Source organism: Pezoporus flaviventris, unplaced genomic scaffold (genome assembly GCF_033815535.1).
Source record: "Pezoporus flaviventris isolate CSIRO_AGI_PZ_B2104156 unplaced genomic scaffold, CSIRO_AGI_Pfla_v1 ptg000020l, whole genome shotgun sequence".
NCBI lineage: Eukaryota > Metazoa > Chordata > Aves > Psittaciformes > Psittacidae > Pezoporus > Pezoporus flaviventris.
This window is the reverse complement of record NW_026892568.1, coordinates 6,431,228-6,456,291: the sequence shown is the minus strand read 5'-3', so window position 1 is coordinate 6,456,291 and position 25,064 is coordinate 6,431,228. Positions and strand designations below refer to the sequence as shown.

Sequence of the window (25,064 nt, the reverse complement as noted above, 5' to 3'; positions counted from 1 at the left end):
ATCCCTGGCAGTGTTCAAGGCCAGGTTGGACAGAGCCTTGGGTGCCCTGGTTTAGTGTGAGGTGTCCCTGCCCATGGCAGGGGGTTGGAACTGGATGATCTTAAGGTCCTTTCCAACCCAAACTATTCTGTGATTCTGTGACCACTTGTTTTCATGGTCAGACCCACCAAAAGGATTCAGACGAGCTGAAAACCAATCCAGAGCAGTGGGCCAGGCTCTGGCACTGCTGCTGGTTAAGTGCACTTAAATACCAAGCGCAGCAGGAAACCTAAAGGGTTCTCAGTTTTGGTGGCAGTGGACGTCTGATGTGAATCCCTAGAAAGTCACATTTTTACAGTGGTCAAGGAAAGAGCATGTCCCCTTAAAAACAGAGCCCACAGGGCAGGTCATACATCTGTGGGGATGCTAACTGAACTCTATGAGTCTTTGCATTCTCCATCCTGAAAATGTTTCTCTGCAGTGGCAGGTTATCCACATTTTCTTTGCGGTGACCTTCTGTTCTCTTCCCTGTACACAACAATGGGCTTTGCACACTGGCTAATAAGAATGTGTCTTTTGTGGAAGCTTATTAAGAACCTAATAAATTAAACTGTGGTAGATGCTTTCCGGAGCAGACCTTCCTTGGGTTCTCTGTGACATGACAGTGTGGGGTTTAGCTGCCCTTCTCTATCTGTAAGTAACATTGTTCGGGCTTGCATCAATCTTGGTTTTAATTAGAATCCTCTTTGAAATGGAAAATATTAAAGCAGATCCATAGCTGGAGTGGGAACTGCAGAGCCAGAGGGTTTTCAGATACTGCCTTAAAAAAAAAGACGACCAAAAAAGCCATTTCTAATCCTTAAAATATTTGCCTTGCTTTATTTTCATATCTTGAAGACAAACAGGTGCTGTGTGCCCTTTATGATTCTCAAATATACAATCTCCAAGCCAGCAATCTCTAAAGCCTTCAGTTGTTTGTACAATTAGGGTGGGATTTTCAGAATCACCCGCTGTTGGTCTGTCTGTGCTCTCATTGAAATCAAATTGCCATTGACTTCAGTGAGAATCGTGTTAGATCAGTACATGAGTGCTTTTGAAAATCCTTCCCTTTGCCTTTCCCTCCGTCACATCTGTGTACAATTGAATGAAAAGACTTTTGTAATATACTTTAATTATTCGTTGTTGCTTTCATATAAAAATGATTGCGAGGAAAGCAGAAGAAAACCTATAATAATAATCTGACTTTGATCTTATTTACCCAAAATTATATGTTATGTTTTTCTTCTCCTTTTATGTAATTATATATTACTTTATCACAATGTACGATAAATCACTGAAAACACGAGAAGTAGGAATAATTTGGTAATGTGGAGGGGAAGAGCACTCACAAAGGAAGGAACTCAACTCTTTGTGGTCTGATGGGCTTCCACTGCTGCTTATGGCAGCTTTCCTTGGAATGCATGGGAATGTCAGGAGCCTTTATGTGAAAGGCTGATGCTGAAACCTGATGAATGGCCGTGTTTCCAGCTGCAAGGAGTGGTTTTCTGGACGTCACCTTCCCAAGAAACCTCAAGTTACTGTCCAGCTACCTGGACTGCGCTCTGCCACCACACTCTCCACTTGGTTTTGGTCTACCCGCTCCTCCCTGATTCATGTGCCTTTTTGGTTTCCAGTGTGTGTTTCAATGATGTTTTTGGTTAATAGCTTGCTGTTTGGCAGAACTAAAGAGGATCCGAGCTTACAGTAGCTCAGGGGAAATCAAAGAACATCAGGAACATCTAATTCAGCAAAACCAGCCCAGTTTTACCCTTGGCTGTAGACATTTAGGGAAGTGCTCAAGGCAGGAGTCCAGTTGTACTGGTTGTTATTTGCATTGTGCTTAATAATGTTTCCTTGGGTCTGCAGCAGGAGATTTTAGCTGAGGAAAGGCTCTGGGACATCAATCCCTGTAACTCATCTCTCTAGGCATGGAGGGAGGATGATGGAGACGAGCAGCGCTGCAGAACAGGAGGTGACTGCTCCTTGCCAACAGCCTCATCTGCTTATTAATACCATAGATTCATCTGAACTGCCCTTCAGAGAGAAATACATACACCCAGAGAGCAGTTCTGCTGCCAGAGATCACATGGAAGCCTGCTCAGATGCGGGAGTGGTTTTGCATTGGGAAGACCTCTGAGTTGCTTTGAATTGAATTGTCTTTTAATAGCAGGGTTCCGCTCCATCTTTAGACTCACAGGATTATCGGTTCTGATGTAAATACGTGTTTAGCATTAGAGTAAAATGTTATGTCAAAACAAGGGAAGACTGGGTGCCTCTTTCAGCCGCTGCTGTTTCCATGTGTCACAGATCAGAGCTGGCCCTGGCCAGGGGCCAGGCTGGTGCTCGAGATGCTCTAAGTCCATAGCGGTATATGAGAGACATTTACTAGCCTAAGTGTGGGAGATCTGTTTGATAAACTGAATGACATGTTGTTCCTCTTAATGCACTCTATGTTTCTGTGTGAACAGGAGTAAAGGTATTGAACTGTCATAATTCAGTAGTTAAAATGCCTCCCGCAGGAATGACCACGGGTGGCAAACACAGCACGTGCTCAGGGCTTTCCATCCGCTCCACTGCTTTCATTAACTGCAAATAGTCAGGCCACCTTCTTTGAAAACTTAATCAGTGGTGTTGGTGTTTAACTGATGATACAGAAAGAGCAAGAGGGTGCCCTGGAAAGGCACGAGTTGCCTTCTCAGTCTTTCCGTATCGTGTTAGTCCTTGGAAGTGCCAGTGTAGTGTAATGCCATCTGCAAGGTGATGCTATGGGAATCTTGGCTCAGTCCAAATAAAATCATTAATCTATGTGTCCCCCAGGAGCTCTGAAGGATTAGTTGCCTTCTGTGTTCCCTGCTGTTTCAGGAGGTAGCTTGAAGGAATTGAGCATTCCTTAATGTTTCACTTAAAACCAAAGTGCAAACCAATATGGAGAGGCTGAAGGAATAAAAAAGTTGAGTGTAAACAGCTACAAGTGGTAATGTGGCAGCTGATCTGAGAATTGTTAGATGTTTAAGATATAATTACTGTATATTAACTAGATGAGATCTGCACAAAGAGTCTGAGGAGCCTGCCAGAGAAATGAACCACAGAGTACTCGCTGGCCTGATTTATTTTTTGCCATCATCATGTTTTAAATGTTCGTGCATACCGATTAAAATTTAGGTTAGGGTCTTGAAAGCTGTTGCCAAGTTTTGTCACTCGGGGAGTTCTAGGTTTAACCCTCTGTCTGCCCTTTGGATGCCTACCTTCCCAAATAGGCAGGGCAGATAATCTTGTGCCTTGTCCAGCTGAACTGATGCGTTCAAGTTTCCTGAGGAAAAAGCCTCTTGAGTGCTTCTAAAATATTTATTTATCCAGGATTCATCTTACTGAATTTACTGTTTGCTGAAACAAGCAGTACTGTGTTGGCCGAGCACGAGATAATATGTTGGAGTTCACTCTTTCCCTCCGATGGGATGATATTTGAGATGCACATTTTTCCCATTTTTCCTAGAATATCAGGGGAAAATAATTTCAAGTGGAGAGAGAATTTTGCTGAACATCTGGGAGCAAAATGGGAAAAGTTTGATAAACAGCATCTTGCTGACATGTAATAGCAACTAGCTCAGAGAAAGAATCCAGGGCATTGCAAATGAAAGGGGGTTTCTTAACTGTAGTTCAATTGGATATGTAGCTTCGTGCGTCCGGTTGACAGTTACAGATTATCCTGACTGTCACATTGTAAAGAGTGAAACATTCAGACTGAAGTCATGCAGTAATCTCAATTTCAGGAGCAGCCGTGTCTGTATTCAGTGGAGACAGACGTTATTTCATTACTTAACTCAGCAGAGAAGTGTTTCTTGTGCAAAATGTATGTTCTATTCAGGGGTTAAGTCCTTATCATATTCAATATATAGCAAGATTTCATACATTGGTTATGGTATTGTCGGGTTATAATGATAACCGCAGGAGTTTAAAATCTCTCAGCATCCAACTATTCATTTTAGTTATGTTTGAGATATGTTGAGTTTAAAACTTGCTATTTTGATATTATCCATCGCACAGGGAATAACTTTATCCATAAGCTTAAATACTTAAATAAGGAGCCAGAATCTCTTCACATGCACAAGTTTAAACTGGAAGGAAGGTCAAAGCTGTCAGACTTTGCAAATATGAATAAAAATTGTGTCTTAACAAAAAGCCAAACTGAGCAGAGCCCAAAATACTTCCAAGATAAAAGCCTTTAGCTCTATAGAATTTTTCCCTGTATTGCTCTATCAGCCTGATGTCAAATGACATCTTTTTCTTCATTTAACATAATTGTCTCTGAAATGTAACAGTGAAACAAACCATTAGCAAAACGCTGAGCTGTCAGAAGCAATTGCTGGCGTCAGATCCAGACGGGGAGCTTTCCCTTCTCCGAAGGTACTCGTGGTGGTTTCCTATAGAGGTTCTTTGTGAAACATCCACTGTTTCAAGGGCAGTGATGCAGCCACGAAGACCTGACCAGTCCCTCTGAAGTGGGAGCTTCGTGCTCTATGCTTTGGGCTTGTAACTGTCCCACAGACTCTGTGCTTTTCTCCTAAACCAGGCTCTCTGCTGACTTCAGTTTTAGCTGGAGAGAACGTTGGTGCTGCAGATAACAGAGGATGAGAGATAACCGGTTAGCTACCTATCTAAGAATTAATAAAAGGGTTGCCTGGTACTGTACCAGGATGCTCTGGCAAAGTGAATGACGCAGAAACTGACCCTTTTTCTTCCTGCAAAGCCTGAGTTTGCTTCAGGAATATAGGCAATAAAGTTGGAAGGCTTGGAGAGTTGGTAGGACTTGGAAGTGGGTTGGGTGCTCCATCCAATTGCCCCTGAAGGGAGGCTTGCTGCGAGCAGAGCATCTATGGGCTGTGGTCTGTGTAGCTCCAGCCAGCTCTGCCACACAGATGGAGGCAAGAAATTGTAGTGAATTAGCTGTGAAACTACTAAATAAAAGCTGCCTTGATGGTACCAATTCCCTGCTTTTACATCTCTTAACTGCCAAGCATTTTATCTGCGGGCTTTAATGCAAAGTAACAAATGCAGGATTCCTCCCCTGCAGAATTGCAGTAGGGTTTGGATCCATCATGGGCAAACTGAGGCCTTCAATACACAGTACAGACAGTAATTATCCATTAATGTGTGTTGGCCAGCCCCTGGACAGGGACAAGGCAGACACTTTTCCAGGGAGTTTTACTCTTGGATGGCAATAGGGCAATGCAGGTTTGGGGTCCCCCTTGCTGGCTCTGCTGCTGCTTCCTTGACCTTCTTCACTCTCCCTTTGTTGCTTCCCAGGTTTGGACAGCTTCACAAGCATGGCAAAACATGAAGATGATGCCTGCTGTCGAATTTCTTGGCTTTAGAGCTTATTGTTAGCAAGTTTTGTTTAAGCAGGATAACTTTAGCATGTGGGCTTGAGCACAGGCACTCACGCTCACTCATACGCATGCAGGACTTTCTTATAACCTTATTCTTGGGTATGATTAAATCCATCAGGAAGGTGATTCAACCTGAGGTTAAAAATATCACCAGGAATGGAGAATATTGTGGGCTAGTTTAGGCAGGATGATCCATGGGCATCCAATCCTTGCCATGCTTGTGATACGTAGAAGCAACAGCAGAGGTTCCCAAATTGTTATCTAGTCATTATTTCAAATAATAGATGGGAAGCGTGGTTCCTGTAATCTCTGTGTGCCTGTAAACGAAGCATCTTTCCCCTGCTGTGCACCCATAAGGGTTCTGATGGGTCCCTGCTGCTCCCAACATCCCTGTCTGCAGGCATTCCCTTGGGAATGCAGCCCCAGTGAGTAGCAAGACCAGTAACTTGTCACTGTCAGAATGAAGATGTTTCTTAATTTTGTCTTGTGTTGCGTAAAAGGCTACATCAGCTTTCTGGAATAACAGAGATTTTATCATGTAGTCATTTATCACCACGTCACCTTAAATCTGTCTGCGGTGTGACTGTGCTGAGCTGTCAGGCTGATTGTCTGAAATGATGATTTCTTCTGGTACTTTTCCTATGTATCCACCATAATTGGGATCCTGCCCCAAAACCTCAGACATAACGTCAGTAGAAAACAGTCTTTCTATAAATACATCCCACTCTGTCTATAAGAAAATATATGCTTATTATTCTTATTACTATTTTGCACACATAAACCTAAATGGCTTTACACTTTGCTGTATGGCAAAGTGCATTTCCAGGAGCATCCTTTATAAAAGGGATCATACAAAAGCCTGCAGGAATTCCTAGCATGAACCTAGTGCTGCCTGAATTTTCCCACAGGCGGTGTTTAAAGTCAAATTGGGTTGTGACATTAAATAACACCATATGGTGTGTTCATTCCCTGCTGCTAGAACTAGACGCTTGGTGCAGTTTCAGTAGCGTTTTACAAGAGTTGATTGATTTTGGGCTGGGTTATAGGTTCTCAGAAGTTAGATGGCCTTGAAAAACACATTAGTGTTTGTCTTTTAAATACCAGAAGCACAATATTTGCAAGGGCTGTTTGTATTACTATAAAACTGGGGGCTGTGTGGATGTGTATATGTAACGATGTACATATAAAAGCTGTGTCAAGCCTGTTGAGAACAGAACATGGAATCAAACTCTACTTCAAATGATTCACTTTTGGGGACTTGCACAAACTGTTTGTGTCCTCCAGGTGATTTTCTTTCTAAGGGGATGCCAAAAGCATTCATGCAAGAAACTATCAAAGCTCCCTTAGAGGCATTTGCCATTTTTGTTGTATTTCTGAACCTTCAAACCTAGAGATGAAAGCACCTGCAGACGCAGACAGCGCATTCCACGCATGGCATCCTTTCCGGCATCCTTTCATTTTGATTCTTCCTCTTCTCTCTTTTTTTAATTACAGTTCTTTGAGGTTCCGTTTGACTCAAATATGAACAGGACAAAAAACAGACCACTGGTGCGAGGACAGATCAGGTAAGGCTCTGCACACCTGCTCTGCCTAATGAGGAATGAGTCTTCACGTTGCTTTTATCTATCTCCAAGCTTCTTTTTCTGTTCAGATGACAAAAAATAGCAAACTCAGACGAAAGAACTTAGCGCCTTGCTGGTTTGCCATAGTTCTGTGTGTTCATCACTTTCATGGGGGGAGTTTGGGTCATCAGCTGTGCTCTAAAACACTGAATTGGTCAAGACATCAGGATCTCCAGTCATGTTGTGTATTTCCTCATGTGTGACATCTGCGTGAACCGTGTGGGAGCACATGGTTATGTTCCACTGAGCTTCTGCATTAGTTTATCACAAGGGAAGTTCAGGTTAGATATAATGAAGAAGTTCTTTACTGTGAGGGTGGTGAGGCCCTGGAACGGGCTGTCCAGAGAGGTTGTGAATGCTCCATCCCTGGCAGTGTTCAAATCCAGGTTGGACAGAGCCTTGGGTTTAGTGGGAGGTGTCCCTGCCCATGGCAGGGGGTTGGAACTGGATGATCTTAAGGTCCTTTCTAACCCAAGCCATTCTATGATTCTATGAAATCTTCTATATTTCCCGTCGAAGAACAAACACAAATGCATAGATTGGTTGTAGTAGTCACATATATCTGTTAGAACATGAACATCCATTGGAATCTCCCAGCAGAGGTAGCTGCAACTCATTTTTATAGTGGCTTTGTAAGTCACCATCTTGTCTTTGCCTTTTTTTGCATGTGGTGAATGCTTTCAATGGTGGCATCTTACGAAAAGAAAGTAGAATTTTTACATCATTTAGTTTATTATCATCCGTAAGTAAATCCTTCCCTCTCCACCTCCCAAAAAAAAAGCCTTTTATTAGCATAGGGAATCCCTTGGATAAAGCAAAAATCCTTGATTCACTCTGTTTTCTGGATTATATATCAGTTCAGTTTCTCAAAGGCTGTTTCCCAGCTAAAAAAGCAAAGTGAAAAAGAACATCACCAGAAACCTCCAGCTTATTTGCAAACTAAAACTGAAGGCCCGATTCATAAATGATTCAACAAACAATTTTAGTATTGCATTTCCATGATTTGTGCCAAGGATTATTTATAACAAAATTATGTTTTCCCTTAGGCTTCTGCGAACAGTTGGTCCTATTTATTTCTGTGTTTTATCCATCACCTTTGGAGGGCTGAAAAAAACGTGATGGATGAAATTACAAGAAAATTGAGACAAAATAGTCAAGTGAACCTCGGGGTAAATTCACTCTCATTGTAAATAGCTAGAGTGCTTCAATAAACTTGGTCCCATTTGTTCTCGAGGATGGTGCTAATTACAGATGCCTGAGTTGAGTTAATTTTACTTAAAAACATATTTTAGGGACCACTGCAGTGAGGGCAGCTGTTGTAGATACACTAAGGCAGCCCTAACCGTGCTGTACAGGGGAGCTGCACTGCTGCTCCACTTGCATGTGGTCCTTTAGCTTTGGAAGAAGCAACGCTCATTAGGAAGAAAGATGATGGGGGGTGTTCTCGTGTTTGTTTTTATCATAGTGCACTAGCATTGCAGTGTTTCCGGAGTCAAAAACACAGCTAGGAAACTTTCTGCCAACTTTGGATTCGGAGAAAGCAATTTGTGTTACAAGTTCCTGGTGTCCTTAAATGAACTCCACTGTCATCCGAATGCACCACGGATTGGCAAACCCATATTTAATGGATTTTCTTACTTCCCCCTCCCTTCATATTTGCTTTCACCACAAAATGGTAATGTTGGGGACTTTGTGTAATCACTCATCAATCTATCTACCTGACTGTCAACAGCTAATTTAAAGTTCTTTAAAATGTCACTTACCTTGAATAATGCCGCTCTCGTTCCCTGTAGACATGAACATGCAGACCTTGACTGGGGTTATTTCTTCTGCGGTGTGCCAGAGGAGAATAATCCAGTGCAAGTGATCTAACCTTGTTATATTTTGCCACATATTCCCTGGTGTTCCTTGAACGCTTTCCTTCCTGGCTGATTAAATAAAACCCTTAAATGGTTCTGCTAAAACTAGTCAAAACCTGACCAGACCAAGATGGATAAGCTGTGTGTAAGAGTCTGGTGTCTTGGCTCTGGGAAGGCATGCAGAGAGCTTGGGGTATGGCTAGAGCTCTTGCCCCACATTTGTGTGACATTTAAGTTCTGACATTTTCTTCTCTTTAGCTACTTCATGTCATAAAATGCTTGCTGCTTTTTTAACTGTGCTGTGTTGCAACATCTGTGATATCCAGCGCAAATGAGGCATCATTTTCTGATCCGTCTTCGTCTACTCTGTTTGTAAATACATTGTGATTTCCTGTGGCTTTTAATTTCTTTCCTTCCTTTTTAGTTATTCCACGTCGTCCTTGTTACAGAACTGGCCAGGTGGGGTTGCAGTTTTTGCATGGTCCAGTCCTAAGGTCCCTTTGAAAGAGTGAGAAGGTTGTTAACTCTCCATCACACTGGCTCACTGCAGGTCCTTGGAAAGCCTTTTGGTGATGGCTTTGATATGAACTTCTGCCCACTGAGAAACTGCACTGAGACCAGTGGCATTCTTAATAGAGGTTGTGGCATCACGAGGACAGTTCTTAGACGCTTTGAGCTTGGGCCAGAATCAAGCTGGTAACCCCCAGTGAGAGGTCCTTGGTGTTCCTGAGTCATCCAGTCCCTGGATGAGCTGGCGCCTTTAGTTTAGATAAGCTAATTCATGGAGCTGGCTCATTAGGAAATGTTATGCTGTGCTGGTGTGGAGAAATGATTCCCGTGTGTTTCACTGCATGGCCTCCATTTGCAGCTTCAGCCCCAAGTTTATTTAGGTTTAAGATCAACTGGCAGTTCTGACTGCCCCTTCTTCCAACATGTCTCCCCTTCCTTTCTGCCTGAAGCCTTCACTTTATTTGAAACCTGGGTTTGTTTGAAAAACAACACGTCCTGTCCTTTATGGCAACACTTGTGTGTGCTCATTTCCCTGCATACACAATCACATGGTTCCCAGTTCCCTTCATCTCAGCCTTTTCTACAAGTTGCTGAGGACTTGTAGTTTCCTTTGGCATCAGTGAGGAGCCTCAGTAGCTTCCAAAGAAATGCTCTGTGGCCAGGGCTGCAGTGTGGAGTGTGAATCAGAGGTTTGGCTGGGGACAGAGTGTCTTTATCTTACTGGTGACACTCAAGAAGTGTTTAAGTTTGGCAGCTTTGGTCTGCACCCTGTGAGCCAGGAGCCAGTTCTGTAAGGATGGGGTTTGGAAAAGCAGTTGTTCTCCATCCTTTGTGAAGTCCTCTCCATACCGCATCAACTTTAAGACCGAAATAGTTAGAGCCTCTGTGTGCCTCTGCTGTGTATATTTTATACCTTTTGGTCTGGATCAAACCATACAGGCAATGACAGAGGACTGCAGAGCTGGGGTCTGCAGTGCATAGGCACAAGAGTACACGCACCTTATTTGCCAGCCCCAAATCTACTGTGATGCCCCAGGGGAATCTTCTGACACTGTTGCTAGATTTATGACAAACAGCACCTGATAGATCATTGACTGCTTTGCTTTACAATGGCCTATTTAATTTGTAAGGCTCTGGAAAAAATGGTTCCTTTGAGCAACGAGATGTAACCATCCTTACTCTCTATTCAGAGAGTAATCAGAGACATCCTGTTGGAAAAATAACAAGAGGAGACCCAAACACAGCATGCCACTAAATGCCATCCATCATTCCAGCCTGCCCACATGTCCTCCTTCCCTCCTCTGACCCCTCAAGTCTTGTTTGGAAATCCAAACAGCTTGAGATGTTCGTCATACTTGGGCTGCAGTGTTAGACCCGTTGAGTGTGTTTGTGTTTTGCATTGTAACAACAGCTGATATTATTTTTCCTGCTATTAATGTCATTGACAAGGAAAAATGTCATGGGCTCAGACAAAGTTTGGACTGAAATGGCAGCAGCTTTGCCTGGTTTCCTGTTGGGTCTGATTTATTCCTATTGCTTTTTAAGGTAATGGATTTAATATTCCTGCAGGTGAGTTTAAATAAATCTCTAGTATTAGCTGCAGTAGCTGAGTGAGCTTAGCCTCGACGATGACAAGTGTCCTGCTCCATTATATTGTACCAAGTGACAGTTTTGATTGCCCCACTACACAGAACTGCACATGCTCCGGTTAAAAAGCGACCAGGTTTATGAACTTCAAGTACTGCTGGAGCTGCTGTGCTAAGCACCCATAAAAAATGTAATAGTTGTACAGGAATGCTTTTTCATCTTAAAGAAAAAGGTCTCGACCAGCACATTCTAAATAACCAAGTCATGGCTGTGTGGACACCTTTCAGTTCTGTCCCCACAGCATTTTGTGTCTTGCAGCTGTTTTGTATGCCAAGTCCTTTGGGTTTAGCTGCAGGGTCTGCCAGGGAGTGGGGATGGGGTTTCTGCCTTGCTTTACCCCCAGGTTTCGTGTCCCCCGGGCTGTGAAGCACTATACAGGCAGTGTCAGGATGGTCCTGCATCAGAACCTTAGGAGAAGTCCTGCAGACTGATCTGCTCTTAGGTCAGACCTGGTTGCTCCAGGCTTTATCCAGTCTGGTCTCATAACCTTCAATGTGAGAATAATGCACTATAGGATTTAGTTAAATTCTCCTTACATGGAATATTTGCACTCTCAAACTTGCTTTTCCTTGCCCAGTGAAGAAGTTTAAGTCTATTAACGTGGCAGAAGGTGGCACAACACAGGTAATGCCTGGGATGCCTTTGAAGAAATAAATCTTCATGTTGTTTGGGGACTATTTTTTCCTAGAATCCCATTAACTTCCTCACTTAGCAATGCACAAGGACCTGTGTTCTGTATGTGAGCTTCTTATGGCCGGGGTTGGTGGTTATTGCAGTTAATGGAGGCAGTAATGCTTTTCTCCTTGTTGACATTTCAGAGTGGAATGTTGACTTTGATCGGTTTCAGCTATAAGCCAGACTCTTGAAGAATGAGACCAAAAAGACCTCCTAAGTTAGTGATGTTTCTCTTTTATTAACTGATTGTAGTTATAATTGCAGCTGTGTAACTTGGACAGTCTTAAACATGTCAGACTTTCCCTATTTGTTCAAAACCACACCGTGACTCTAGAGTAGTTCTATGTAAAGCTGAGTTTTCCTCTCAGTTACCTGTAGTAGAGCTTACAATTACAAGTGTACCAAAACCAGAACATGCTGAACAAATCTGTGTGCATCTTAAGGAAAAACATCCTCCTGTAATCACTGTTGATAACTCGGTGTAATTAGCTTGATTCTTTGCTTGCTAACACGAATGTGAATCCGGAAGGTTCCTACTGATGTTAGTGGAGCTCCACTGATGTAAGTGAGAAGCAGTCCATCCTCGGCTTAGGCTGAAGCCTGCATTAAGCGTTTAGCCAGCCCTGCTTTAAGCCAGGAGTTTAAAACCCCCCCAAGGGTTTGGGTACAACTTTGGTTCCCATTTAAAGAGCAGCCTGTGCTTAGGCTGGCTGGGCTGCTCCCTTGGGTGGTCATTTCAGACAGGTTTCATTCGACTTAAGTTAAAACAAATAAAACAAAACCTCCATAAATCTACAGTTCTTCAAGAATAATCATTTTTAAGGGATCAGATGCTCGTTCCCTGCAGGGAAACATTCCACTATTTTGTTTAGAAAATACCTCATTTTAAAGGGACTGCCCTGAGATCTTTGTGAATGATAAAAATGTTTCTTTTTTCAGTGGGAGGCTTTCCTCTTGTTTAAACAGGGCACAATTCAAAGCAGACACCACCACGGCTGCCTTTTTTTTTCCTTTCTCTCCTGCTTGTATTCAGGCTTTATTATTTGAAAACAAGTAAATGCATTCCTTCCCCACCACCACCCCCCTGGCTTCCCTGGGTTTTTTTTCCACCCTGTGTTTTCCAGAAGCTGTCATTGACTCTGTTTGGTAAACAAGAAATTAAGAAGGCAGCTTGATATTTCTGACATGTACAATTGCTAGTAAAAATGTACTTCTTCCCTTTGAACAACGGGATGGGTGAGGGCTTTCTGGCATGGTCACGTCATGGAGAAGTGGAGGGGGGGGGAGGAAGAAACCTTGAGGCTAAAACATAGTTTAATGAGAATAAAACCCACATCAAAGGATGGTCTAATGGAATGATATAATGCTTACTGTGTCACTTTCCCAAAGGGGATATGGATGACAGTACTTATATTTCAATTATCTCTTCACTGCCTGCATAGGATGTTGATTAAATGGTTCCTAGGTATTAGAGGCCTTTTGTACAATGCACAGAAAAATGGTGATACTGCACATTATCCTCAGATCAAAATGTGTATTAGCAGGAAATTATACAGCTCTAACTACATCTCTATTTTGTTTCTTAGGGCAATAAAGAGGGTTGTTTTAATACCTCTGACATTGCATTCAAATTCGTTTCAGTTGAAACAAAGAAATTGCTAAGCTATCCAGCTAGTGCCTTCAGCTCACTCCTCCTCGGACCTAATTCTGCCACAGCTCAATGGGGACATTCCTTTGCAGGCAGCTCTGTTTGGTAAATATAAATCCCGCAGAAACACTTGACCCCTCACGCCTTGGTGCTTTTCAGCTCAGCCAAGGGGCCTTTACCACCGAATTACTTATCTGGATCTTTAATTGCACGTGGGACAGTTGATAAATCGGAGTACGTTGTACATCGCCCCACGTCAGGAAACATCCCAGATGCTCATGTATAAACCAGGAGTCACGGTGCATTTGGCTAAATAGCTGCTCCATCTGCTTGTGGGGAGAGCTGCGGAGAAGTGATACGGGCTCCTTAATGGAGTTGTCTTATCCTCTCATGTCAGCTCCTCGCCGGGGGGTAGAGCCCCGTGAGCTGGAGGGAACCAAGCTATTGTACACTAATCCTTCCATCTTTGTGTCCCATCTGAAGGGGCCTCTTGGCCATCAGTTGTAACCATTGACTCTTTTCTTTTTCAACTGACTAGTGATGAGTCACTTCATTCAAAGGTGATGTTAAAGTGAGTTTTCCCCTTAAAAACTTAAAGCTTGAAGCCCAAGATCCTTTCCAGTGTTCTCCTGGTGGCTCTTCTTCCCTCGTATGTCAAACATTTCAGGTTCGTGTTTGTAAATTGTGGCTTAATGCAGTCAAAAACCCAACACTTTGTTCCCTGTGTTAGTATTGAACCTTATCTGGTTTAAGCACAACAGCATCATTATTCAACGTGTGCCAAGTGTTGTAGGAAATGTCACCGCTCAACAAGTCCATTACGGAGCTGCCTCTGATTAGAAGCTGCTAGACCCTGAGATCTGTTTACACTAAGTCATGTTAGAAGTGCATTTCTTTTGGTGAAGGACAGAGTTTATCATGTCTTATACAAGTTATAACTTACGTGTTATCAACTTCACAAGTCAGATAGAGGAGAGGTTTTTCTTACACTTTAATTAGCTGTGCTAACACAGATGCTCGCTCTCCAGTCTTTATGACCAGGAAAGCTGCATTCCTGAGGTTGAGATATGTGGGGAACCTCTTTGCTATGTTTTAGTTAATATTTTTTTGCTAGGCACATAGAATCACAGGGAATATTAAATTATAAATCATGCTGTAAAGGAGCATGAGCCACAGTGGCTCACACTGCTGCCCTTGTGTGTGACAATGATTATGTTGTATTTGTGCACATTTATGGTATAAAAGGGCTTTTTTGTTTGGGTTTTAAGTGTAAAATACAACTCCAGATGCTAATTGTAGATAAACTTCCGAATAATAATGCAGACATCCCAAAATACAACCATTCTCATCCTCTTCACCTCTCAGATGAAACATAGCACCTACTTAAGAACATGCTGTAGAGTGTTAAAATTGCACAGATCAAATCAAATGCATGCTTGCAGTGTTGCAGAGCAATCTGCAGATAGGAAGGATCTGATTTAAACTGCAGTTTGACAGGTTCATCTATGTGATGGCTCTGCCACTTGATGGTGTGGAGAGCCTGATCCTCCTTCCACTGCAGACCACTGCTTCTTGTCCTGTTGTCTGTGGCTGTAGTGAATAGCCAAACTCCTTCACCTGCGTTGCCCCTGGGGATGTATTTCAAGTCAGTGGTCTCAATGGCTGGACTATCTTTCCTCTTTTCTTGGAAGAGCAGGTTGGTAAAAACCAGGTTGGTGAAAACCAGGTTGTTGTAGTGACAGGACAAGGAGAAATGACTTTAGGCTGAAAGAGGGGAGGTTTAGATTAGATATAAGGAAACTATTCTTCCCTGTGAGGGTGCTGAGGTGCTGGCACAGGGTGCCCAGAGAAGCTGTGGCTGCCCCATCCCTGGCAGTGTTCAAGGCCAGGTTGGACACAGGGGCTTGGAGCAAGCTGCTCTAGTGGAAGGTGTCCCTGCCCGTGGCTGGGGTTGGAACTGGTTGAGCTTTAAGGTCCTTTCCAACCCAAATTATTCCATGATTCTATAAATACTCTAGAATTCCAGTTTTCTCCATCTTACTGAGGCTGAGAACTGGCTTGAGACTTCTTTACCCCCTGCTTTCCACATGCTGGCCGAGGGCTCAACAGAAGCACATGTTAGGTTTAATCATGCTAAATCAGAGAAAAATGTTTCTGGAGAGACCACATTATCCATCCTGTTTGTCAGCTCGTCTCTGGTTCTTAAGCAGAGGACTGAGATTTTGAAGTGAAATGAATGGCTCACTTAGCTGCCATGCTGTAAGGTCAGGTTTGTCAGGTGAAAAAGGAGGATTTAGTTTAAATACTGAGGGGGACATTTTTCAGATGTACTGTACGTTTGTCTTGTAAGCACTTTAAAGAAATATTTACATTTTCCTGTCGGCAGGGAAGCTGTGAATATTATTATTCACCCTTTCACTCCTACCTAATAGAGCCATAGAGCAAGGAGCGTGCTAAGGCTCTACAGGGTTGCTTAGGGCTGTTATGATTAGCGTTCTGGTGTGTACAGCAAGTGTAACAAGAGCATAAACGTGTTGTAAGTATGGGTCTTTTTAATTTTTTACTTCCAGTGAAGTGATGAGACAGGGTGAGAAAGCTGGGGCTGTTCGGCCGGGAGAAGAGAAGCTGCATGGAGACCTCATAGCAGCTTCCAGTATCTGAAGGGAGCTACAAGGATGCTGCGAGGGACTCTTCATCAGGGACTGCAGTGATAGGGCAAGGGGTGATGGGTTCAAACTGAGACAGGGAAGTTCAGGTTGGATATAAGGAAGAAGTTCTTTACTGTGAGAGTGTTGAGGCACTGGCACAGAGAAGCTGTGGCTGCCCCATCCCTGGCAGTGTTCAAGGCCAGGTTGAACAGAGCTGTGGGTGACGTGGCCTAGTGTGAGGCATCCCTGCCCATGGCAGGGGTTTGGAACTGGATGATCTTAAGGTCCTTTCCAACCCAAACCATTCTGTGATTCTGTGAGGCCCAATTGGAGCTTCTGCTTAATAACAAGGGGCAGCATAAGTTCTGTTTCTGTCTGAATGTGATATTTGTGAACTGCAGGTGTCCTCAGGGCTTTGTGAGCTGTCTCATCCCAAACCTGTGGTTGCTTCAGTCTTGGTTCTCTGGGCAGACTCTGAAACCCATGAACAATGAAAGAGCATCATCTGCATGGAGTTAGACTGGTAGAAATGAGAGAGGAATACATTTAGAGGAAAGCTCCATGAGGGTGGGACTCAATTCTCTGTTTTCAGCCAAGTCAAAATTCCTCTTGCCTCATCTTAGCACACACGTCGCGTCTTTGTGGAACTTTCAGCAGAATCGATCAAGCCCATTTTGATTTACACAGGCATAAAAAAGAGAGATGTGTCCCTTTCAAGATGAAATGATTCTTTTAAATGAGCTGTGCTTGTTTATGATAGTTTTCAAGTCCCTCGCTCTGGCAAGGGAGGCAGAACATCTGTAGCTCAGGTCTTTGAGGAGTGAGGGGAACTAATTGCCTCCAGTTTGGTTAAAATACAGCGTTGATTATGCAGTTCTACAATAGCGATACACAGCACGACAGGGCAGCTTGGGCTCCACACATGGGTTGTGTTTTCAGTGGAGGGGAAGTGAATTGACACAGACACGGGATATTTTATCCTAGTCTGTATTTATTTGCACTGCATATATTCCTGAACAAGTACATGAGATAGCAAAGCCAGAGCTGGATTGGCAATTTAGTTCCAAATCTCAAGGTGACAACTGCATGAGGAAACCCAGGTAGCTATCCATGTTTACCCATCACTGAGCTCCACACAGGCCAAGTTCTCACTGTATGCCGTTCCTTGGGACATTTAGACATCACACAGGGAGTCCTGCCCCTTTTCCCTGCTGATGCTCCAGTTATCATTCCACATCCAGGTTAGCACTGACTGGCCTGGCTGAGCCCCATAGGCAGAGGAAAGGTATTAGGGGTGATTTCTTTCCCAAACATTTGCATTTGAAAGAGGTTTATTTGAGGTTCAGCTCTGTAAACCCTTAATCCGAGGCACAATGCTGTGGTGTTGAAGTCCTGATTTAAGTGTGCTTAAATGCTATCCGTTAACCTAGCTCATTAGGGTTTTTGGGAGCACCTACAAGTTTCATGCCTCCTCTTACCACAGGGTTTCTTCACAGCTCAGATTTTGTGTCACAAGTTGGCTTTGGAAAGTTTCCACTGTTTTCCACACTATTGTATTGTACATATGGGGGAAAGCACTGCCCCATCTGAGGTTGTCAGCGTCTTTGTCACAGATAATATCAGAAACCAAATCACAAAACGCCAGTTACAGAACCAGAAGCAGGCAGAATCGCAACAAGCGCGTTCTGGCAATCTCAAAACTTGCGGTAGTTTCATACCTAGTGAAAGGGGATTTGATCTCAAATTCGATATTTGTAGTGCATGTAGAGCCTGATCTGCCACAGCAACACGTTTTTGGGGATGACATACCAGACGCTGACAGAATGTAGATACTGCTGCTTAACTTGTGAAGACAAAGTTAAATAATTCATTAAGGAAAAACTAAGAGACTTGACAAAGCTCCCCATTTATTTGCACCTCCTAAAGGACGTCTTGTCAGTCTTCAGTGGTAAATGATAGACAAGCGTGTACTCTGATATTTGGAGTTGATGGGGAAAAATTGAATTCCCAATTAAAAGTGTAATTTAGTTTCACATTCTGGCTTTAAAATACATCATCCTTCATCCCTTGTCATGAGTCATGAACTTTCCTGCATGACTGAGAGAGAATACATGAATATCTATTAAGATCTTTCTCTGCATTTTTTTCCCCTTAAAATAGTAGCATTTTAGCTCATTGATAGACACTGTTTAATATAATTCTGGTACTTTGCAAGATGAAACCTCAGTCAGCAGGTTTTGGAGGCTTTTCACAATGTACCTGTGGAAGATGGTACCAAAAGTGAGAGCACAGATTGCTTGTGTTTACTAACGCTTCTGACTGATGCTGAATCAGATCTACATGAAAGAAATAAAGGGGGCTGGCAACGTGTCCTTTCTGGTAATGCTAAAGCTATTTTCCCCTATTAATTGGGAAGAAAGATCTCTCCTGGAGACAATCTGTAATTGAAAGTTGTGGTTGAATATAAAAACACCTTGTCAGTCATGCTTTGAATCCTTAAAAACAGACATGCTGCCTCAGAACCATACTAATTATGGGTCATAATGTAGCATCATGTAAGCACTTTGATTTAAAAACTCAGATTGAAGTGTGGCTCTGGTTTTTCTATCAGGTACATCCTCAGTCTGTCTGTAGGACTCTTCTGGAGTTTAATCTAATGTCTTTTGCATAGAAAAATAGAATCATTTTAGAGAAGTCATCAGCGATGAAACTACTGATCCAGGCAATGTTATTCCAGTTTCAGTTTCCATTAGTGGTGTTGTTATTACTGTAGAACTTTTACAGCTGACAATGGTCATGAATATGGTTTTTATTACTAAATATATAAATATGCAGCCTAAAAGGATTTGTGTGGAAAGTTAACATTTAATTTCACTGTTGGTAGATTGCCATCATTCAGTTTTCTGCCATGATTACTGATTGCTTTTGAATGCTCTGTGCCTTACTTTGAGCTCAGAAGCTGAATGAGTGGGTTTTTTTTAACTCCCATCAAAAATAATTCCAGGGAAGCTACCGTTGCTATTCAGGGCAAAATGTGCCTTTTACAGCTCATTTTATGCAGTCAGCTGAGCTGACGGCACTTGCACCAGCAGACGACCCCACTGCTGGTTTCAGGCATCTGTCCATCTGGGGAAGCAGGGCTGGAAGGCACACAAATGCACTCCAGATGTGTGCTCGAAGGAGATGATGGCCCTTCTTCCCCATTACCTAAGTCCTAGGAGCACGAAGGCTTCCACACAGTCATATGGTGCTGCAGTGCGTAATGTCCTCTGCTCGTTGTGTCTCTTCCCAGTGGGATGGGATTGCCTGGTGTAACTCCTGGGGTTGATGGTGTTTTCTTGGTGGATCTCTGGAAGCTGCTGGAGAGAGTTCAGCAGTTCTTGGGTGCTGATCTTTAATGATATAACTAAAATCTTTAAAGAATCCCTTGGCTGATCCTCCTTTGGCTGAGGGAGGTGACCGAATCATAGCTCGGTACCATATGACAGCCATGATGATTGCATGCTCAGCTCCTACCCTGCGACTGGGTTTTGGTAACTCTCAGTGTTGCCTGGCCACAGGGATTGAGAAGATGCCAAAAGAAGATGAGCAAAACTGTAACCAGCAGCTGGGGAGAATGATGGTTTTCTGCACGGGGTTAGGTGCATTTGTGCTGGGGATCTCCATGGGCATCTTCTCCTCTTGAAACGACCGTGGGCTTTTGCAGCCAAAGAAACCTTCAGAGGGATGTGACCTGCACTTCAGTTTATATAACCTCTCATTGCTGTTGGAAAATGTAAAAACATCAGGCTGAAGCTTTTGTGTGAGTTTAAGTGGCTTCCGAAGCCTTCATAGCTTACTGCTGACCTGGAAAAAATTAGGGAGAGGAGGGGGCTTCCTCCAGCAGCCTTGTACTGGCGAGTAGTCTGGGGACATTTTTAGTACCTAGAGATTCCAGAAATAATAAGCAACTTATGATGCTTCCTCCTGAAATCTGATTTTAATTATGGCTTTGGAACAGTGTTCCTGCACTGGACTCATATCTCAACCCATTGAAATGAAATTGCAGAGATGAGAATCACTCTTGTATTCTTTGTCTGCCAAATACCTTCTTCCGAGCTCCTGCTATTTTCAGCCCTGTGAGTTGAGGGTTCAGGATGCTTCTCTTCTTACTTTACTACAGATTGTTTTGACACTACATACAGACAGAATTAGCACCCAGAGTAGTAATATTGAGATTAATCCGAGCTGTCCATCTCACCTTTATTGTCTTGGCACTGTTTAGCTGCCACTGTGGAAGATGCTGAAGTCAGGGATAGCTTAGGACCATTTCTGTGGGCAGCAGCAGCAGCAGAGTGAGGGGAGGGAACATGGGCTTGAACAAAACAGAAGACTCACTAAAACCCAAAACCAGTTTTGTCTCATCAAAAACTAAGTAGAATTGCAATTCAATTAAAGGGTATGGTCTGTGCAGAGTATTTGCTGTTACTAAAAATCCCAAGCAGAGGAAAGTGAGGATGCATATCCTGCTCTTCCCACCTTCCCTCTCCCCACCAGCCCATGCCTGTAGGCAGAGGATCAGATGGGGAGGTGCAGCCTGGCTGGAGGTGCTTGGGGGCAGAGCTGGGTGCTGTGCTGTGCCCAGCCTCTGCCCTTCATCATTGTTTATACTTCACCATCCTTGTCCTGCTCATTTCAGATCATCACCCTGTGTTCATAGAATCATACAATCATAGAACAGTTAGGGTTGGAAAGGACCTTAAGATCATCTAGTTCCAACCCCCAGCCATGGACAGGGACCAGCAGAACGGATCGCTGGCCCTGTGGTTCGAGGGACACTTGTCAATAGCAATAAGATCTAACATAAAATAATCATCCAGGACTTGCAGTGTTTCAGTTCATTAAGGTATTCAGTGCATGCTGCAGCAGAGCCAAAGGGCATTGTTGTTTTGGTTGGTTTTTTTCAGTTTGCCCTTTCAGAAGTGGGTGATGTTTCTATAAAAGATTTTTGACAGACAGGGAGAAGACAGAATTTGTTTTATTACCTCCTGGATTAGGCTTTGAATCTCATTTTCAACTCTAAGCACTCCTGCTTCACCTGAAAAATACACAGGCAGCCTTAAATGGCCACTTACATCCAGGCTTATGCTTTTATGTAAATATGTTTTGTGTGCCAGTTCCCCATTAACACAAGGTCACAAATGAAGTTTCTCATGTATTTACATAACATCTGAACATGAATTGCAGGCAACCGCTGATGGCACGAGTGTGTCTATTCAGGATTCATATGGGCTTTGTGTCTCTCTTAGCATAGGAGCATCAGTACATTCACTGAGATGCGTTGATGCATTAGATGCTGATACAGGATTTTTCCATATTTCTAAACATGGATAGGTTTTAAGAGGGAATTTTGTCTGGCTTCTTGATTGTTTTTTTCCAAACTAAATTATCTTTAAGCTTTTTTCCCCTTTTTCATACTGTCATTTAAATTCCAGTTCAAACTGTACTTTGGCATTCGTCTTCACAAAATGCTTTGCCAAAGACAGCATAGAAAAACATGTGTAGTCATGACATTATTGATCTTTATAGACATTAAGCTTGCTGATTCTGCTGTGAAATAGGTAAAATAATGCATTCATTTTACAGATGGGCAAATGCTTTAATTTGTTTTCCCCTCTCAACATTTCCAAGTAACGCTGTGAGTCAGTAAGTAGTGTCATCCATGACTCTGGAGCCTATTAAATAAATGTATTTTATGCACATGTGTGTAGGGTCATTATATACATATAAGCACATCGTCTGTAAGTGGCAGCTGGTTTTGAATATGATGCTATTGCACATGGAGTAAAATAGGCTGGTTGCTGTGTTGTCCAGAGTCTTCATCAGTGATACAGTGAATGAGGATACACATGGATGCCTCGTGGTTGTACGTGCAGGGGATGCCTGAGTATCATCCACATGGGATTCCTTCTGCCTGCTCCCTGTTCCCCCCAGCACTTCAGCAGTCATCCCCAGCCTGACTGACAGCATCTCTCCAGACACTCCTGTGTCAGCAAAACCTTTGAGTTGAATGAAGAGAAACCTGGCTCTCTTTTCTTCTTCCAGCTCCTCCTCCTCTTGGATGCTCTCAGTGGAGTGTGACTGGGGAGGGTCTGTGTTGGGTGAGTTCTGTGGGAGTGAAACATCAACACATTTTCTTTGGATCAGGGAAGGTTTGGTTATTCACTGTTCAAGTTGAAGCTCTCTCAAAAGCTTTTACTTGAATGTGAATGTCTTTTAGCAGTAAAATTAGACAGAATTTGGCATATGCATTCGCAATATAAGAGAAGAGGAATGAGGCAGAACTACCAGTTTTTGGTTTTCCTTTAGGAGGTGTCCAATGTGGTGACATACTGGGTATTTTAGAGTTGAAATTTGAAGAGAACTCATTTGGCACTTGGAGTATTTTTCCAAAGTCTGATTTTAATCAGCCAAATAACTGAAACCAACTCCTCCCAAGAATCCATCATAAAACCTAGTTTCTTGCTCAATATGTTTGCTTTCTGAGCTAGCTCCTTGGCCAATTTTCCAATGGAAGATTGCCCTTCTTTCCCATGGGAGCGATTCCCTTAGCACAAGTGAACGCCCAAGTGAAATGAGGCTTATGTACCAGTGCCTGTCATCAGCCTGCACTTAACTGCATGGCAGGGTTTAAGGATGAAGGAAACCAGCAAAGACCCTGCAGCCACTTTCAAGCACCATGAGAGACTTCCCTGGCCTTGGGTTACCCAAGGCTGATGCTCCTCTGGTGCACACTGGACTGCTTGGTGGCACAGGGCTGTAGTGGGAGGAGCTGCGTGGCATTAGGTGATGGGACAAACCCGGTGACAACTCAGCATCACAGCTTTCTCCTGCTCTGGAATGAGATCTCCTGTGCTCCCTCACTGAGACACAGGCAGCCCAGCAAAGGAGCATGCACCAAATCAATGAGCCTCATACTACATGTCTGAGTTTTCACAGGCTTAATGTCAGCATGGAGATATGTAATGGTCCCTGTTACTGGTCCCTTGAAGACCATAAACTAGTGGAAATCAGAATAGCCCTTAAATTGCTGTGATTTAAACCTAGGGTCAGTCTTTTCTTCTTAAAATCCTGGGAGTCACTGAAGCAGAAAGAACTGCCCCAGTGACTGAAATCTCTAAATTTTCTTCAACTATTCTCTTTCCCAGCGAGGAGTTGCTTATACTCCTCCTAGACCTTATAAACACTGCATGTTTACATGAGAGTGAGTTGAATTCTCTATCTCATGTCTCACCAAGAAAGCAAAGTCCCAATTTCTGATTGCAGTGCCTTTGTAATGCCAAGTAGTATTTTAGGGGACAGAAATAACATAGCTGAATCATTAGGTCACAGTTTGAGTTTCTGATCTCAGTTGGAGTTAGGGGCAGGCACTTGCACTTGCAAGTCAGAACAGTTAGTCTTCTAGAAGAATTCCACAGTTCCTCGATTGTTAAGGAGACACTGGAGAGAAGAGGAAAATGTGACACTTTCAGGATGCCTGAAAGTAGTACGGATTAGCTGCTTATGAAGAACAACCCACATTGACTGGATAAGCTCTGCTGAGATCGTTAGAACCATTATAGACACTAACCAACCTGCCTTTTAAAGAGGCAGAAAGGAAGAAACTGAGAAACAAAAACGTGGTTTCATCCACCAGGAACAGAGCAGCTCTTTTGGCGGTCTCAGCCATGTAACTTCTCTCTTCCCTTTTGATAAAGGCTCATTCCTTAAAGGTGCTGTTCCAGTCCATCAGTTCGATGTGAAGGCAGCACGCAACTGGTGTCAAGGCTGGCACCGCTGCTGCAGGGGAGCGACATGGGGTGACGTGATGCTGGGCTCAACCACAGAGGAGGGCTTTGCATGAAGGGCTGGTGTCTGCTGCTGCGTGCCTGGCTCATGGTGTGTAGCATTCATCTGAATTGGAGACGTGTACAGGAGTCTTCACTCTTGATTAGTGAGAAAAGTGCTCGTTGCATTAGGTCAAACTGTGTCCTCATTTATGTCTGTGAGCCCCGCGGGAGCAAACGTGGGTAGCGCGGGCTCGCAGGGTCATGCTGGTCTTTTGTCACCTCAAGAGTGTGTATTGTGTAAATGTGGTGTTTACTGTCTGACTGTATTTTATTCAGGAATCAGTCAACATCGATTTGTTTAACCAAACCCAGTCAGGCTTTCACTACGGAGGGGCAACATTATGAACTACAGCATCTATAGTCAATGGCAGAGATTGTGTTTTGCTGCCTTTCTGCAATAGAGCACCACTAGCTGCAAAAACAGAGGGCTCAGCACCCTATGGCTCCTGAAAACAAACTTAACGCATCTCCTTATCAATGGATAGCAATGACAAACCCTACCTCTATTCCTGATACATCAGTAACACCAATACTGGCCGTGCTGGAGCATAAACGTGCTCTGTGCATGCTCCATAATCTAAATTCTGTTGATGGTTTTGAAAACCTGGATAAAATGATTTAATTTACTTTAACTTCAAGGCAGATCTTTGATGTGAGATTTGCTCATTTTAATTCTTCCAGGTATTTGAGATTTCCATTCCATATTGGTCCAACAAAGGTCTTAAAAATCCAAGTTTAAGTGGTAGGATTTTTTACTGATATAGCTCCCATAAAATTCATCCCCACCAGCAAGTTTTTCTTATGAGGGTTAGAACAGTGCTTGCAACACATACTTCAGGGTTAGGGGGTTTGGCCAGAGGGCAGAGTGATCATAGAATACAAAGGCTTCATAGTTTTCAGTTAGACAAAACGTGTAAAGCTAAACTTGAAGCAGAGACTTTTGTTGCAAGCACGCATATTTTCTGCTCTCATGGATGACTAGGAGTGTGCATTTAGCCACATGGGTTATTAAATACAACTCAGTTAATGGCATTTTCCTCCCTTCCAAAGGTCTCCCACACCACATTATTTCTTAGTGGCATTTAGGTCCCTCTTCCGATTATACCAGACACCCTCAAACATGTGTGATGAGATCTTCACCACCAGCAAACACATTGGTTTGGTGCAAGGGTTCACAAATAA

The 25,064-nt window shown here is 43.2% G+C and overlaps 1 protein-coding gene across 1 annotated transcript in view; it reads left to right on the top strand.

The window, feature by feature from the left end:
* LOC133270383 (protoheme IX farnesyltransferase, mitochondrial) overlaps window positions 1-25,064 on the top strand; it is a 102,664-nt gene that overhangs the window by 61,360 nt on the left and 16,240 nt on the right. The window contains exon 5 of the mRNA XM_061455554.1: window positions 6,900-6,970. Coding sequence (XP_061311538.1) covers window positions 6,900-6,970 — 71 coding nt within the window. The remainder of the gene's footprint in view (window positions 1-6,899; window positions 6,971-25,064) is intronic.